Source organism: Plectropomus leopardus, chromosome 14 (genome assembly GCF_008729295.1).
Source record: "Plectropomus leopardus isolate mb chromosome 14, YSFRI_Pleo_2.0, whole genome shotgun sequence".
Lineage (NCBI taxonomy): Eukaryota > Metazoa > Chordata > Actinopteri > Perciformes > Serranidae > Plectropomus > Plectropomus leopardus.
The window spans coordinates 11,197,504-11,214,349 of NC_056476.1; the positions used below are offsets into that span (position 1 = coordinate 11,197,504).

Consider the following 16,846-nt stretch of genomic DNA (forward strand, 5'->3'; position numbering starts at 1 on the left):
GCGACCACCAAGTTCACAGCAATAACGCGCGCAGCTTCTGGTTAATCCTGTCAACATAAAATTGTTTTCTCGTGTTTTTTTCCAATGTGGAAACAATAATATTGGGTATTTTTATCAAAAGAGTGAATGCATAATAACTCTGCTAATACTATCTGAGCAATATTATACTAAGCACGCAAAATACATGTTTTCTAAGTGACTTATTATTGTACTTTTATTTTGACATGAAAAGGCTGTTTGAATTTCCGGTTTATCTCTTGACGTCTTGACGCAGCTGTGATTGCGTACAGCCCAGACCGGAGAGCTGTGATTGACACCAAGTTAAACCAATAACAGACTATAATGCAAAGTGGGTACCGCCTCTTATTTTGGAAGGACTAAAAACAGAGTATGATTGGCAAATTGTCTGTTTTGGGTTTAGTCAATAAAGGTCCCTTTACACTCTCATTTAAAGTATTTAATCGTGACTTTAAAAAAACGAGTTCACACAGATCATCATACAGAAGAATTTTTATTTATTTAATTTAAATTCAATCTTTATTTTCAATTATTTAAGGAATAATCCCTCAGAGATATTAAAAAGTTAAAACAAATTAAAATGTCACATATAAGAAACAAACAAGAGACTTAAAACAAACAGCCAATTTAAAGTCCTTCATCCTTTTTAATTTATTAGTAAATGTTAAAATGTTCTTAAGCAAGTTACTGAGCTGAGCAGGAAAAGAGTAAATTGTTTTTGTGACAAACAATTTTGATAAAATTATATGTGATTGAAAGTAATAGTAATAATAATAATAATAATCATAATAATAATAATAATAACTTTATTTATATAGCTTATTTAAGTGCTTTAAAAAATGAGCAGAAGCAACAAGAGTTTCTTGTTGCAAAAGACAACATAACAAAAAGAGCCAAACAATATTGTCAAACTAAGACCAGCACCTCAAAATGTGTTATTTTTTTCTGTTTCCGTGCTGTTGGTAGCTTAATTCAGTCAAGCAAATAAACCTGTTTCTTGAAGCCTGATTAGTGTTGACAGCTGCAGAAAATGGAGGATTGTATGGAGGTCAGAGGTCAGCATTGTGATTCATAATTACATTCCTGAGCTGGTTTAAAAATGCTGTAAATCCTTGAAAAGTTTCAAAAAGTAACATGTTCTAATCTGGGGGAGGATTGTTTGTCCTAATCATTTCAGTACATGTTGCATTTTGCACAAAAATTCCCTCCCCGTGGCTGAATGTTACTGATATTTTCCAGTTTCACTTGCATGGAAGGGTTCAGTAAGGGCAGATTATCACCTAAATAAGATGCTATGAAATAAAATAAAATAATTAGTATTATTATTTAAAAATTCAGCAGGTGATGCTGTTGATTTTATTTGGAATTAAAATTAATCCAAATAGACCTGATCAGATCAAATATCTTTCCCTAATTGCAAAGTTTAAAATGGCTTTTATTATTTTTATTATGGTATTGCCTTTTCTTTGTTTGGATATCTCTTGCTGTTATTCTTCTTTTCTTTGTTTCTGTAACTGACTCAATGCCAGTATAAATAAGGGCCACCCAGTATTGATCTTTTTTAGTATAAATAAAGGTTGAATGACAGAATAAATAACTTCAAAACAGTGTGTGGATAATAGAATAATTTCTATTTTTGTTAATGCCAAAAGACGCTAAAAACAAAAGCCAAAATAAATAAATAATCTCTCTCTCTCTCTCATACACGCACGCACACACACACACACACACACACACACACACACACCACAGTGTCCGCCTGACAGGTGAAGTCTTTATGTCTGAATGTCTGGGCTGCATGCTGCTTGTTGAAAACACTTCATGGCCTGCTGTCTTTGTCCCCTGGTTTACATATTCATGGCAGCTCACCACAATAACGACAGCTTTGCATGTAATCAGAATATCACAATATCACAACAATGAGCGTGGCCTAGTTAGCCTGATGAAGGGAGGGTGGCTGAGAGAAGTCACCCTAATCCCCAAACTGTTGTCTGTCGCTGTTTTGAACTCACTCTCACCCTACTTCTCCATAACCAGGAGTCATGATCGCAAAACGTGCAGCCTCCTCCCTGGAGCCATTTTGGACTGGTAACCATGGAGATGTGGGTCATGCAGTGATGGCAGAGAGAGAGGAGACTTGTGGCTGGTGGTGGAGTCAGAGCACTGCAGGCTGCCGGAGCAGAGGGCCATAAACTCTCATTATATCTGGGTCACTGGGATGCTCCAGCTGTAACAAGTAGACAAGACGCTATTATGCAAGAAGAGGGATGAGGGAAGTTGTGGGCACAGGGGCTTACAGTTACAGGGGACGTCTGTTTACTGAGTGAAGCATATGTCACATATGACACGAGACCAGCTGAGCAGTGCTTTCTCAGCTCAGCTGTCCAAAACATGCTGTCCGTTTGACACGTGCATATCAATTTAACAATTGTGATAAATCTTAGGTTTCAGCTTTGTATATACATTTAACTGTGAATTAATATAAATTAAAAATATGAGTAAGTAAACAGTAGCCTACTGGCATGTAGACGACTGTAAAATCAACATTAAACCCACAGTTATTCTGTGGTCATATACTTTGATGTAATATTCAGTTGAAATAAATGCTAAGAGATGCACCGTAAAATAACAGTAAAATGTCAGGATATAGGCTATTCTAAAATTAATGTAATTCCCCAATTATCCTACGATCATATACTGTAATTCAATATAGGGTAATATTCTGTTAAAATAAATTACAGTAGAGCACTTTACTGTTCGGAAACATTTACAGTGAATGTTTACAATCTACAAAAATGTAATATTAAGCCGTAGGTTACATTTCTTTTTGGATATATATTCACATGGCCCATTAATTGTGTTACTGCGTATTTAAGATGACGCTTACTGTGTTAGGAAATGAAAGAGCAGAGAGAGCAGGGAGAAAAAATATTTCCAAATCTATAAACTGAATGTCATCTGCATGTAAAAACAAATGATAGTCACTGTATCTGTATTTATTTTTTTAAAACACTGTTTATTTTGGCATTGGATGATTAAATATGCCTGGGATATTTATTCCATGAAATAAGCATCCAGTTAAATCTGCAGGACAGTGAAAGCTTTATGAAATAAATAACAGTAGATGCACTGCATAACATGCTGTCATCTCTGCCGCCAGCATTGTTACTTTACAGAAAAAATCTTTATAGTTAATGTTTACAATCCACAAAAATATGAAATCAAGTTGTTGGCTACATTGTTGCATAGCATATTGTACATTATGTAAGTGCAAAGCCTACAATTATTTAAAAATGCATTTATTGCATTGTTGCATATTTTAGATGACACTTACTATGTTAAGAAATGAAAAAAATAAATACACAGTAACATGCTGGCATATAGGCAACTGAAAAATTAATGTTAAAACCCAGTTATCCTCCAGTTTTATACTGCAATCCAATGCAGTATAGGCTTATATTAAAATAAATTACAGTAGATGAATTGTAAATAAAAGTAGCATGCTGTCTTTTCTACTCCACTTTGGCAATATCGTTGCATGTCATATTGTGCATCATTGTAAAAACATAACCCACAGTTATTTAAAAAAGACATATGTATTGTATTGTTGCATATTTTACATTAACACTTACTGTGTAAAGAAATGAAATAGCAGTCCAAATATTTGCCAGTGGAGAGAATGTATCTTTCTAAATATATAAACTGAACGTCATCTACATGCAAAAACAAATGATGGCCATTTTTGTAGTTTTTGTAAAACACATTGTTTGTCTCTTGAAATCAGCAGCCAGTTAAATCTGCAGGGCAATGCAAAGCTCTGTGAAATCTCAGTCGCTGCTTCAATCAAATAAAATCAAGTTTCTGCACTCTGAAGTGGGCATAAAAACAAGTTGCTGGCCATGTTGTTGTGTCTCTCCTATTGTCCGTGGCCCCCTCTCCCTGACCCCCCCTCGCTCGTTGGATTTCGGACTTGTGATTGGTGGAGACGGCCTGGCTTTGTCGTCATAGCCCCAGTGCCCATTCATCAGTGGACTTGGGCGTTGTACTCCGCATCTCATTTGCGGTGGGGCCAATTTCTCCATTTACAAACTCCGCTCGAGAAAAAATTGAAAGAATTCGCGTTTCTTTTGCATCTTCGCCACATTTTTTGCAACTTCTCACACGTCCATTTGCGGTCGTTTCGGTCTCGGGCTGATTCATCGCTTGGAGAAGGAGGTGTCGGCGCTCGACTTGAAATATTTTGGGGAGGAAGCTTGCGGTCTTTGTTCATTCATTTGATCGGTTGGGTTCCTTTGTTGCACCAAAAAGCATGGGAGCACAAATCTCCAAAACCGCTGGAAAAGAGGAAGCTGCGGTGGAAAAGCCAGCTGAAGGTGCAGCTGTTGCGGCGAAGGCAAACGGACAGGTAAATAAAATTTAAATTATTTAAGTCTGAACTGCTCGAGCGCAATTTTGTCTCGTTTTTTAGCAATGTGTTGCGTCAATGGCGTGCTCCATGTTCCCTGTAGCGCATCCCCACGCTCACCGGCGTTCAGGGAAAGTGGCCACATGTATGCATTTTCACCGGCGAGTGCATTGTTACAATTTTACGTATTTTACAGAGTTTCAAATGGATGCATTGTATTTTAATGCTTTTAATTGATACTTTAAAAAATAATAATAATTTAAATGTGAATCGGGCCGATCTGCTGAATGTTTAATTGTTTATTCAAAACTGACATTTTTGATTGATTATAACCATGATTCTGGGGTTATGTTTCCTAAACATTGCGGTTGTTTGTTATGCATTTGGTTGAAATGTGTGCAGCGGGGGTTTGTGGCCGCTCTCACTGTGGCATGGCCATTTTACAAAACGATACCACGCCTTTGTTGCCAGATTCAAGAAAGGAGCCACGTTTTTTTGCACACGCACAACCCACTAAATCAACCAGTTATAAAAAGCACACAAAGTGGGATGAAATGAGTATATGAAAATTAAAATAACACACATTGGTTGACTGCATAGGTCATTAAAAGAGGTATAAAAAAAAAATTCCAAAATTCCTATGTTGTATCCACACTGAACGCCCCCTGGTGGATCTCAGCGGTACTGCTGTCTCACCGAGTAGCCTACTGCTGAAAGCTACAGATCTGTCGTCACTCTCCTAGTAACAGATGTTGCTGCAGTTTTAGGGCTATTTTCCTATTGGTTGCTACTAGTCATTGCATTTGATTAAATTCCACAGCACGCCAGATTTAGCAGAGGGTGGTCTTGCACACACATGTTCATATATGGGCCTGCAGGATTACAGATCAGCATGGTCTAACTGCTAAAGACCACACTGATGTGAGTGTTCAAGAATGAAAATTTCATTTTTGGTTCCCTTCCAGGAGAATGGCCACGCCAAAACCAATGGGGATGCCTCTCCAGCTGCAGAGGACGCCAACAAAGCTGATGTCCAGGCCAACGGCAGCACTCCTACTGAGGAGGCACCAAAAGAAGAAGGCGAGAAAGCAGAGGCTGCTGAGGCCAACGGTGACAAGGAGCCCGCTGCCACAAACGGGGAGGCTTCTGCCAAGCCTGAGGAAGGCACTCCTTCCACCAGCGAAGATGGTAAGCAGAAGAAGAAGCGTTTCTCCTTCAAGAAGCCCTCCTTCAAGCTCAGCGGCTTCTCCTTCAAGAAGACCAAGAAAGAGTCTGAGGAGGAAGGAGGAGCAGCAGCAGCAGAACCAGCTGAAGGAGAGAAGGCAGCAGAGGAAGCTGCTGCTGAGGAGGCCAAACCAGCTGAAGCTGCTGAGGAGGGAGCCAAGGAGGCTGAGGCTGAGCAGCCAAAGGCTGAAGAGGAGGTGAAGGCAGAGGAGCCAGCTGCAGCAGCAGCAGCAGCAGCAGCAGCAGCAGAGGGAGAGGAGAAACCAGCTGAAGCTTCACCTACTGAACCAGAGACGGCAGCCAGTCCAGAGGCAGCTGCTGAGTAATCCTGCTGAGCCAGACACCGGAATGAAGGAGGTGACGGAGCCCGTCTGAAGGAATGCGAGGACTTGTCTAAAACCAGGGATTTTTTTTGTTAATTTTTTTGTTGGTGTTTGTTTACTATTCTGCAACCATCTCATCCATAATGACTGCAAGGTCCTTGGCAGTGATGGACAGGAGGTGTACTGGAGAGTGTGCTGCTTCCTCACTGCTCATTGGTGCTTGCATGTGTGACGTTGGGTGAGTGTGAAAGTGCGAATGCGAGTGTGAATGCTTTTTTTCTACATGAAACCATGACTGTGTTGACACGTTGCTGAAATTTGACATATTTTATCAAAGTATTTGGTGCTGGGCAATTGGATGTAGCAGCTAAAGCTGTGTCTGCAAGATTTGACACATTGTGATATTTAAAGGGAAAGTCCTAAACCAAGTCTTAAATGTTGTCTTTGCAGTGCACAGTTGTTTACAACTCCTAAACTCGACGCTCCTGTGGACACAACCATTCCTGAATGAAGTAGATTTAGTTAACTGTCAAATAATAGGTGCTCATCACTTCCCATCTAGACTCCACCATTTCAAAACTCTGTAGTAATGCACGTTGTATAGACTTTGATATTACTGGTTTTATGACTGAGATGTACCTAAATGACTGAAGTTTTTAAACAGATTACCCATTGTAAATGAAGTTTTTCTTGTTTTTCACCATTTGTAAGATTGAATAAAATTGGGAGATGTTTTAAGCAAATTTTGCATCAATCTGTGATGACTACACACCACTTAAATCTACACTCGAAAGAAGCACACAATTCTGGGTCAGGGGTGCAATCGTTGAAAATGGCATCTTTTTTTGTAAATATAAGGCTTCGATTTCTTCGATATGGATTGTAACATTGCTTACAAACTGGTTTTTAGGTCTTCAGTTTCTTTTCTGTGAGCACTGATGAAGAATAAAGGACTGAAGTGGCACTCTGAGCTCATTTGTTCATAATGTTTAGCAAATATTAAATGTTGCCCCCATTAATCCACTTAAATCCACCGCAGGTGCAAGATTTCAGCATTGTGCTGAATGACTGAGACATGCACACTGGTGTTTTGCTTTACAGCACCCTCATGTGGTGCTTTACAGAAATAACAATCAGAGGTTAAGTTTCCATCAGCCTGAGTGGAGCATCTTTAAATCTTTTTGGTAGCTCACACTAGTTATGCTTTAGGAGGCCATACTTTTTCTGAAAACTTAATCAACTGAGGCAAAGTGAAATTCTGCAGGAATAATCACATTAGTATGAAGACTATACAACTTAAGCAAAGGAAAAATGTTTTTGGAAAATTTTTTTGTTAAGAGTAAATACATTTTCATGAAAATTAAAATCCCATTCCAAATTCAGTGATCAAACTGGAAAAATGAGCAACATTAAAATAACCACAATGGCCAGATTATAAGACAATAGGCCCTGGGGTACAGATATGCAGATGGCCCCACCACCTCATGCATGGGGTCAAGACAAAGACTTTGTGGTGGTTTTGCCCTTTTTTGTTGTTGTTTTGCATCTTTTGGTAATTATCAATATCCTATGTCCCCTTGTGGTAATTTGTGCATCTTTGTGGTTTTGTTTGTAATCATTTTTGTCTCCTTGAGGCAATTTTGTGTGTTTTTAAGGTATATTTGTGTCTTTTTTGGTAGATTTGTATCACTTTGTAGTTCCTCTGCATGCTTTTGAAGTCATTTTGTGTTTCTAAAGGTATACAAGGTTTACACACTGACACTTTGGGCCCCTGAGCCTGTGCCCAGTAGGCCTGTCGTTCACATATATGTGTCGTTCACATATATATGAATGACACTTAAAGGCCCTAGTAAGCACATCCTAAAATACATTGCATCATTACAATAATAATCCTTTCTCTAAACCAGCCTAATTTGCAAAGAGACAGTGAAAAGTGTTTGTGGCCCTGCAGTATTTTAGGAAGTGATTGACTTTCTCGGGGAAAAGCCACAACATAATTATGTGAAGAGATTCGGGGTATGTTGTGTTAGCCGCTTCACCGTAAATGATAGTGTTCGAAACAAACATTTTTATGGCGTCTAGGGTTTTAGTATCAACAGCAAACAACTGCAGCACATACCTAACTGTTGCCTGCTCTAACCATCGACATGCTGGGATTCTTTCTACCAAACCCCACCACCAGAAAAAACACCAGAATCTTTTTAAGAGTAGAAGAGGGTGCTGCAAACCTCTCCAGGGTGTTTTTAGTCACCCACATCTGCACTTATGCTCATTTTCAAACCCTCTATTTCCTTTGCACCCAGTTTAACCCGGTGTGCTGCAGCTTTTGTCGCCACAAGAAGGGTGTGTTTTACACATAATATTTCTATTTCTGCTTACTGGTCTGCATGTCCATCTTGGTCAGGTTGTTGAGGGATTTGTTGCCCATGTTGGCCTCTGGTGCAGCATCCCATAATGCCCACACACTCTCCATCCTCCTTAAAGTGTCTCCTCATTGTCAGCTGCTTTCTAGACAAATTGACAGATAAACACAAATAAATACAGCCAGGTGAGCCCGCTAAAAAGCAAAAATATATCAAAGTGAAAAATCTTCCTTTGAGTGCAATAGATAATTTTGGAGTGTGGCTTTGTGGAGTCGACCAGAGGCAGCGCTCCGTCTGTGTTCCTGTCTGTCCCACCTCATGCACCGACCGCACAGCGTCTCTGAATGGCAGTCCCCTCAGATGGCAATCCCCGGCGGTTTCCACCAACCGGCTTCCTCTCTCTTCTGCCCCAAGGGGCCCCTCACCTAACCACCGTCTCGCTCTCTCTCCAAGGGAAGATCAAACAGCCGCTGCCCTGCCAGGGGACCATCCCTGTCCCTCATCCCACATGCTAACTATTTTCAGCACACCCATATTCAGACTTACACGGTAGAGTAGCTTTTGTAAACTTTGGCTGCAGTACAGGCAACCAGTGGCCATCATGTGGGGAGAAATGTATACTTTATGATCCTCATCCTTCTCAGATTCTATACCGGGAGCAGTGGTGTGAAGTACCAAAGTACATTTACTCAAGTACTGCACTTATGTCCAAATACCTAGAGTCTATTATTCTTCAGAGATAATTATGGTCCTTTCTATGTTTTTTTTGTGGTGTAAAGCAGCAAAGTACATTCATTCAAGTATTGTAGTTAAGTCAGTATTTCCAAATACTTCTACTATTTTTCAGAGATAATTATGGTACTTTTTTGGGGGGCGCAGGTAACATAACTGCTTACTTAGATTCTACATACAAAACAAAGATCATATTGTAAAATAAAGCACCTTGTCACAATTTAAATTTGGCAACATGCATCTAGCATGACTGAAAAGTCTGAATGCAAGAGCCCAAATGTTTTTAAGTTCATTTGTTTTCACAGAGTAAAATACCCAACAGTATACAACATAACGGGGTGGGGGGGGCTCAACAAAGATGGGAGATAAGACAAGTTTACACAAGAGTAAAAGCATATTAAGTTACAAAAGGTAACACCAAATAGCAGCATTAACATAAAAGTCAATAATCAGTCATGTAGGCGTGTGTGCAAATGTCTGTAGTTACCAAAAGAGCCTGCAGGAAGGTGGTGAGCTTTCATGTCAGGAGCCACAGAGGGCCCAGGTGTTGCTCATGAGGTTAATTAATGAGGACCTTCTGCCTTGACTCAGAATAACAGACACACCTAGTGGAGTGAAGGGCTCATCACTTAACTTTATTTATCCCATTTAGGATTTACTTGCAGTACATATAAAAACATTTTTCTGGTCTCCACTTCTGGTGCTCACAAGAGGTTATAGGTTATAGCTGTTGACAAATACACTAATAAACATTATACAATGTGTCAGTCACCATTAACTGAAACTTAAAATGTAAAATCAAGACTTCATCTTAACATGTATGGACCAATAATGCTTTACTGTTAGAATATTACCTCTTTGAGTGTATCTATCATACTAACCTAGTCTATGTGGCTATGTGTAGCTAATATGGTAGGATCCAGTGTTAAAGGGACAGTTCATCCCCAAATAAAAAATGTTGTTTCTCAGATATACTGGAACTAGATGGCACTCAGCTGGTGGTGCTCAAAACACCAATAAATGAATTGGAAAAACTCAACAGCAATGTCTCTTTTTCAGAAATTATTAACGATAATCCACAGACGTTGTTGTGAGCAGTTTTATGTAGGAACTGTTTTCTTTCTACTAAACTACACCTGCCGAGTGTCATCTGGTTTCATTAGGTTGGAGAGAAGGCAGATATCTCCAACAATTTGCAATTTACATCAAAGCAATCTTGATGATGAATAGAAGTACAGATGAGACGGAAAATGTTTATGTTGGGTTGAACTGTCCTTTTAAATGTCTTTTGACATTGTGACCATTGTTGACTTTTTATATTTTGGCAAAGATGTTGTATTTTGCAGAACTTGTGGTAAATGAAACCAGGTAATCCATTTTTCTTTAATGTGTCTTTGCTTACAGAGTTGTACAAAATCATCATAGAAAGGTTTTGATTTTATAGTTTGTACCATATTGAAGACAAAGGTGACAACAGGTGGAAAGGTGAGCACACAAGCCATTCTTAAATTTGGCTCATTTTCATGCTGCCATACTGGAAACCATTCCTTCTAAGGTGTTCTTGATCCAGAAACCGATGCATCAGGGGGCAAGGACATTTTTCTTTTTAAGAAGTAGGTGCAATACTTACATAAAAACCACATCAGACAAGATGAAAGTGGCATGACTTTCATCACAGAATCTAAATAATTATAATCCAATAAAGACTTCTTTACGTTCTACATGCACCTCCAAGTGATTTGTCTATAGGGTAAAATATCTTTAATTTTTTAAAATAATAATAAAATAAACTTTTTTTCAAAAAAGTGCTTCTGAGACAAAACATTTGTTTCGACATCTTTTATTTTGGTCATTATGCTTTACATGACATAATGCATGTTCAGGGATACAACGTTGCTGCTGGTAGTTTGTGTTTGCATGACAGTATTCTGGTGACTTATTTCATTATAATGGTCAATTTGACCATTATCATTTCACAATATTCAAGTCACATACAAAGATAACAGTTACAACATGTTGTACAGAAAGTATTTGTGTACTTTTAATAAGATTATTGGTCACCCAAACAAAAACAAAGCAGGTACAAAAACAAAACAAAAAAACAGACAAACACAAAGTTAAGAATCACCAGTTGAAGTCAGTATAAAAGAACCAGAGTGGAAAAAGAAAAGGTCAGGACACAACACAGTTATAACACCTCAATTTCACATGCTGTCTCCATTACAAAAGCTCACTGGCAACTTTGTGGATTGCTTCCCCCATCCCTGATCACCTATTTTCATAAATTAGTTTTCCTTCTTCTAAGCACCTATTTCTTGTAGTTTTCAAGTCGTGATGCTACTATTCCTCAAATAAGGGTGAACTGCCTGTCTGCTTGATTGAGGAAAAATTGAACAGGGAGTTTACTTTAGTTTGAGAAATAGATTGCAAATTTAGTTGGTTGGCTTTTGGGAACTACTGTATCAACGTATCACGTTGAAGCAATGAGGAACCCAGAGAAAGAGCAGTGGACATTCTCGGCGGCAAAGACACCATTGGCCTCATCGTCGGGGATCTGGACATAGACTGTGTCCTGCTCATCGAGCAAGAGGACAGCGCTACCGGACATCTGGTCCAGGAAGCCCTTGTTGTACTCATCGTAAGTGAACATAACAGGCTGGCCGTTCTTGTACAGAGCAACCAGGGCATGAGCGCCATTAACATGGATGCTGTAGGAGAAATAGTAAACTCCAGGAATCTGGCAGGTAAAGATGCCGGTCTCAGGGTCGTAGTGATTCTCAGCGTTGTACACAATCTGGTCAAATTTGATTGGGCTGCCAGCAGCAGGGTAGGGGGTGGCCAGAGAAGCAGTGAAAGCAGACATGGGGGACTTGACCATAACCTCGCCCATTCCCATGCCCTTCTCAAACACAACCTCACCAGGAGGACCAGGGGGGCCAGGAGGGCCAGCAGGGCCCATTGGTCCCTCAGCACCATCGTCACCGGGCAGACCGGGGGGACCCTGAGGTCCTGGGACACCCTTGGCAGCCAAACCAGCAGGGCCAGAAGGACCGGGGAGACCTGGGTGTCCCTTGAGACCAGGAGCACCAGCGGGACCCTGAGGGCCAGCAGGTCCTCTGGCACCTGGAGCACCATCAGCACCAGTAGCACCTTGCTCACCTGCACGGCCGGGATGACCTTTGGGTCCAGCAGGGCCTGGAATACCTGGGGCACCTGGGATACCTGGGGCACCTACGTTACCCTTGTCACCTGTGGCTCCAGTGGCCCCTCTGGGTCCAGGAGGACCAGCTGCGCCTGGGTAACCCTGCTTGCCTGCGAAACCCTGAGCTCCCTGATCTCCCTTGTTTCCCTTAGGTCCCTGAGCTCCAGTAGCACCTGTATCACCTTTAGGGCCAGCAGCGCCGGGCTCACCTGGGAAACCTCTTGCACCCTGAGGTCCAGCAGGACCAGTGGAGCCAGTAGCACCAGTAGCACCAGTGTATCCTGTTGGACCCTGGTCACCCTTAGCACCTGTGGCACCTGTAGCTCCTGTAGCTCCTCTCTCTCCCTTCTCTCCATTTGCACCTGGCTTTCCGTATCCGGGGACTCCGGGGGCACCAGTGGCTCCAGCAGGTCCCTGGTGGCCTTTGGGGCCCATTGGGCCGGGCATACCTGGGGCGCCGTTCTCACCTGGTTTACCTGGCATACCTACACCGGGGGCACCAGTGTGTCCCTTAGGTCCCTGAGGTCCCATGGGACCAGTGGCACCATCTCTACCTGGGCTACCTGACTTTCCTGGCTCACCGGGGGCACCTGTCTTTCCTGGCTTTCCAACTCCAGGCTCACCTGGTGCTCCAGCTGGGCCTGCAGGTCCCTCTGCTCCTGTCTCACCCTGAGGTCCTTGAACTCCCACCCCTCTATCTCCCTTAGCACCTGGCAGACCAGGAATACCTGGATGTCCCTTCAGACCAGGCTCTCCTCTAGGTCCCATTGCTCCAGGAAGACCTGCAGGTCCAGGCTTGCCAGTAGCAGAGAGGCCAGCAGGTCCAGGGCTTCCAGAGGCTCCAGGGGCTCCCCTTGGTCCCTGAGGGCCGGGGGCTCCAGTGTCTCCCTTTGCACCAGGTCCTCCATTGCTGCCAGGTTTGCCAGGTCCACCTGGTGATCCAGGTTTGCCAGCGATGGAACGGCCAGGAGCTCCAGGAGCTCCAGGGGGTCCTTGGGGTCCGGGAAGACCCTCAGCGCTCTCACCTGGAGGGCCAGGAGGGCCAGGAGGTCCCTCGGGGCCAGGCTCACCTGGCTCACCAGGCTCACCTGCCACTGACACCACTGTGAAGAGTGAAAGAGAGAGTTCAACTTCAGTACCACCAGAACTAAAGGTACTAAAATCAGTTACTAAGAGGTACAGTTTGGACTAAATACATTAAAAGTACATTCATTTTTTTCACATTGTATACATTGAAATATATACCTTGGATCTGTGTATCATATTCATACAGTACTGTCTTAAAATACAAGCACCTCTAGCACTAATTATATCCCATTCAAATGACAGAAAGTACAAGAACATGGAGCCATTGGTCATCTCTCAGGCCTGAGTGTGTGTTTGTATGAATACATTTTTATAGCATCTTGTTGACTTGCAACATGGTTTTTCAATTGTCAAATGTGAGATAAATAACACATTTCAAGAAACATTTCCAATGATTGTTGTTCTTGTTCATTGTTTTCATGTATTTCATTTTCAAGTTAAAAATGAAGAATGCATTATGAAAGAGTTCACTGATTGGTCCATATTCAGTGATATTTGATTCCTGGAGGTGGGGCAAGTTTTATTCCCAGGAACCAATCATATAGTTTTGAGGTCTGACTGCATTGAGCTGGCGCAATTTTATGAAATCCTTTAAAACTTAAACTTGCAAAATCCCTCAAATTAAATGAGTTTTTTCTGCTTTTTAAAAATACTTATATTTCTAGATCTATTTTATTATCTAGACATTCATGTAATTACAATGTAGAAAATGTAAAAATAATAAATTATTTTTTTAGGTTGGTTATAAAATGTGTTTAATAGCCATTTCTTATACTGTGCTGGTCCAAGAGCTTTACAGACAGTTTGTGACTTGTTTGTCAAACAGTAGGTCTAAATGAGAAGGAGTTTTTTTTATTTGCTGCCTTAATGTGGTCACATGTGTGTGAGTAAAAAAGCCTCACTCGTTGGCTAACTGCTGCTGAGTTTGGATAAAGCCAAACAGATGTTTCTACTTCTGTGTGAAGGAGGCACACCCAAACCAACCACACTGCTGGGTGACTGGACTGTAATTGACAGTGTCAAAACTAAAAATAATCCACTAACAGCTACTTTCTCAAATAAAAATAGGAGGTTGAATCACACAAAAGGAACATTTTATTTTTATATTGCATTCATGATACACAATATTTTAGATTTTATATTGCATCTTAGCCGACACTCTACACTATGCCACACTAGATTTTTTTTTTTTGCATTTTAGCCTGCAATCCAGGTCATATTTAATATTGTTAAAGTGTAGTACATCTCTGAATATACTAAGGATATGGATCTTTTTGTTACTTTGCATTGGGAATCTTTAGGAAAAAAGCAAAGTTCACTTATTTTTTAAATGAACCGAAATGTGCACTGACTAACATGAATGTATGGAAGTGAATGAACAGATAACATTTACAGTTAAAATGACAAAAATGAAAGACCTAAAGCGCTAAATGCACATTTCAGACTTACATCATTATGTTACTAAAACATGAGTAATTCTTTTGAACTGCGGATCATGCAGTGAACATTTTGCATCAGATAGTTACAAAGACAGCTCCAAAAAAGTGTTTGAAAATGTCTTTTGGGTTAACCACCATAATCACAAAATGAGAAAGACCCCAAATCGTTTAACCTAAAAATGTTGCAAATGTGATGGCCAAATAAAAGAAAAGAAAAGAAACTACACACAAAAAAAATTGCATGCATCAAATCCTATGACTGCCAGAAAAAAAGAAATTGTCAAGCTCTGCACTGAGTAAATAAACCATGTTGTTCAAATCCTAGATCTAACTTGACTGTCTGATTGGAACAGCATGCACACTGTTGCAGCCAATCAGAGCACAAGGCAGTTTCAGCGCAAGGTGGAGTTCAGTTTTCAAAGTAAAGTGCAGCTGGCTTTGGCCAGCATCCGTCTGGCTGCTTCTGCTGCTCCTGTTTGCCACAGCAAAGATGCTAATTTACCAACTGAAGATTTAAAGGTAAGGCAAAACTGTCACAAAATGTTGCTCAAGTAAAGATTGTCTTTAGATAAAAAAAAATGACTTAAGAGGCACATTTTGTAGTGACAGACTAGACTAATAAGAGGAGAAATGCTAGTGTTGAATTGTCAGAAACAGGTTGCATTCAGAGCAGGAGGTTGTGTTTTCTTACCATGGCTCTTCACAGAGTAGGGCACAACCTTCTTTACTACATAGCCCCCTTTTCCATGGGCTGCAGCCAAGGCCACCATGAGGAGGAAGATGCTTGCAACTCGTAAGTCCATCTTGCCTAAAATCTGCAGGGAAAAGAAAAGGAGACAATCAGTACAACCACTTTCAAAGCAAGCTTTCTCTTCAGTTTTTAGTCATAGTGCAAATCTTAGAAACTTTTCAAGCCAAGATTACAGGCTGAGCATCTTTGCAGAAACTCAATGAGATAGGAAAAGTTAGAGTAATAGGAAAAGTTTTGATCTAGCCAGAGCAACCTGGATCCTCTTTGAATATTGCTCAGGATGCTCCAAGCCAGCCAAAATCAACCCTCTTTCTCCAGCCTGCCACAGGACACACTCAAGGCCCAGACAAAGCCTGGATGTTGAACACACTCCTCCAGAGACAGAGCAGTTTTGAGAGGAAGAAAAAACAAACGTACCAGCATCCAAAGGGGGTAAAACCAATCTCTTCAGCACCAGAGCTCCTGGTGCTGCTGTATATCCTTAGGGTAGGAGCACAACTGAGGATATGCTGCCTCCCAGTACAATGATGTGGGTATTTATACCATATCTACCCCTCGCATCATTAAAAAAAAAAGAAAAAAAAAAGCCCCCACCACGCAAGTACCTCCCTCCTCAGAGCTAGGCTGTAATTAGCAGACAGAGCTGCCCAAAGCGGGCATGTCACATCAGGGTGCCTCCATGTCTTGAAGATCCAGACACATGATTATCACTTATTTCAGTCTTCTTCTGAACTAGAAAATAATCATGTACAAAGCAAAGATAAACGAATACATAAACAAAGAATGCAAACAAGCTTGGCAGGAGGAATAATCGAATAACTCTTTTTTTATATTTTCAGTCTGGCAGTTTTCCAGCAATATTTAGGGTTTTTTATGTTCAGGACTTGATTATATTTTTTTTATTGCTGCTTAAATATGACAATGTCTCATACTCTCTTTGAAGTTTTTAAATTGGATTAAAGAATCATCCATAACTTTACCTCAGGAAAAGATTACATACACTATTAAAGGGAAACAGTCACTCTCAAAATCATTTGGGGTCCTTTTTTTGCAATATATGGAGAATATTGATTTAAATAATGTGAAGAACGTGAATGATGTGAAAGTAGTGGTCCTCTGCACTTGCCTGAACTATTTAAACTCCTCTTAATGCTTAACTGTACTATTCTGTTCCATATGGACTGTTTTTGAGTTTTACACAAGGAACAAACAAGGAAAGTGTGACGTTATTAGAACAATATGGGAACCCTCCTAAGAAAACAGAGGAGTTTTTTATTATTATGCTTAAATTATTATTTAATAT

At 40.7% G+C, this 16,846-nt stretch overlaps 2 protein-coding genes across 2 annotated transcripts; one reads left to right on the plus strand and one right to left on the minus strand.

Annotated features, from left to right (window-relative positions):
* The first annotated feature begins 4,056 nt into the window (after positions 1–4,056).
* On the plus strand, positions 4,057–6,713 carry marcksb (myristoylated alanine-rich protein kinase C substrate b). The gene is made up of 2 exons (XM_042500971.1): positions 4,057–4,423; positions 5,389–6,713. Exons 1-2 carry the CDS (start codon positions 4,328–4,330, stop codon positions 5,971–5,973), a joined length of 681 nt encoding a protein of 226 aa, XP_042356905.1. The 5' UTR covers positions 4,057–4,327; the 3' UTR covers positions 5,974–6,713.
* A 4,176-nt stretch (positions 6,714–10,889) lies between these two features.
* Positions 10,890–16,046, minus strand: col10a1a (collagen, type X, alpha 1a). Its single transcript, XM_042500929.1, has 3 exons — positions 15,961–16,046; positions 15,484–15,607; positions 10,890–13,370 (listed from the first exon to the last, which is right to left on the minus strand). The coding sequence occupies exons 1-3, from the start codon at positions 15,964–15,966 to the stop codon at positions 11,536–11,538; spliced, it is 1,965 nt and encodes a 654-aa protein (XP_042356863.1). The 5' UTR covers positions 15,967–16,046; the 3' UTR covers positions 10,890–11,535.
* Between the last annotated feature and the right edge of the window lie 800 nt (positions 16,047–16,846).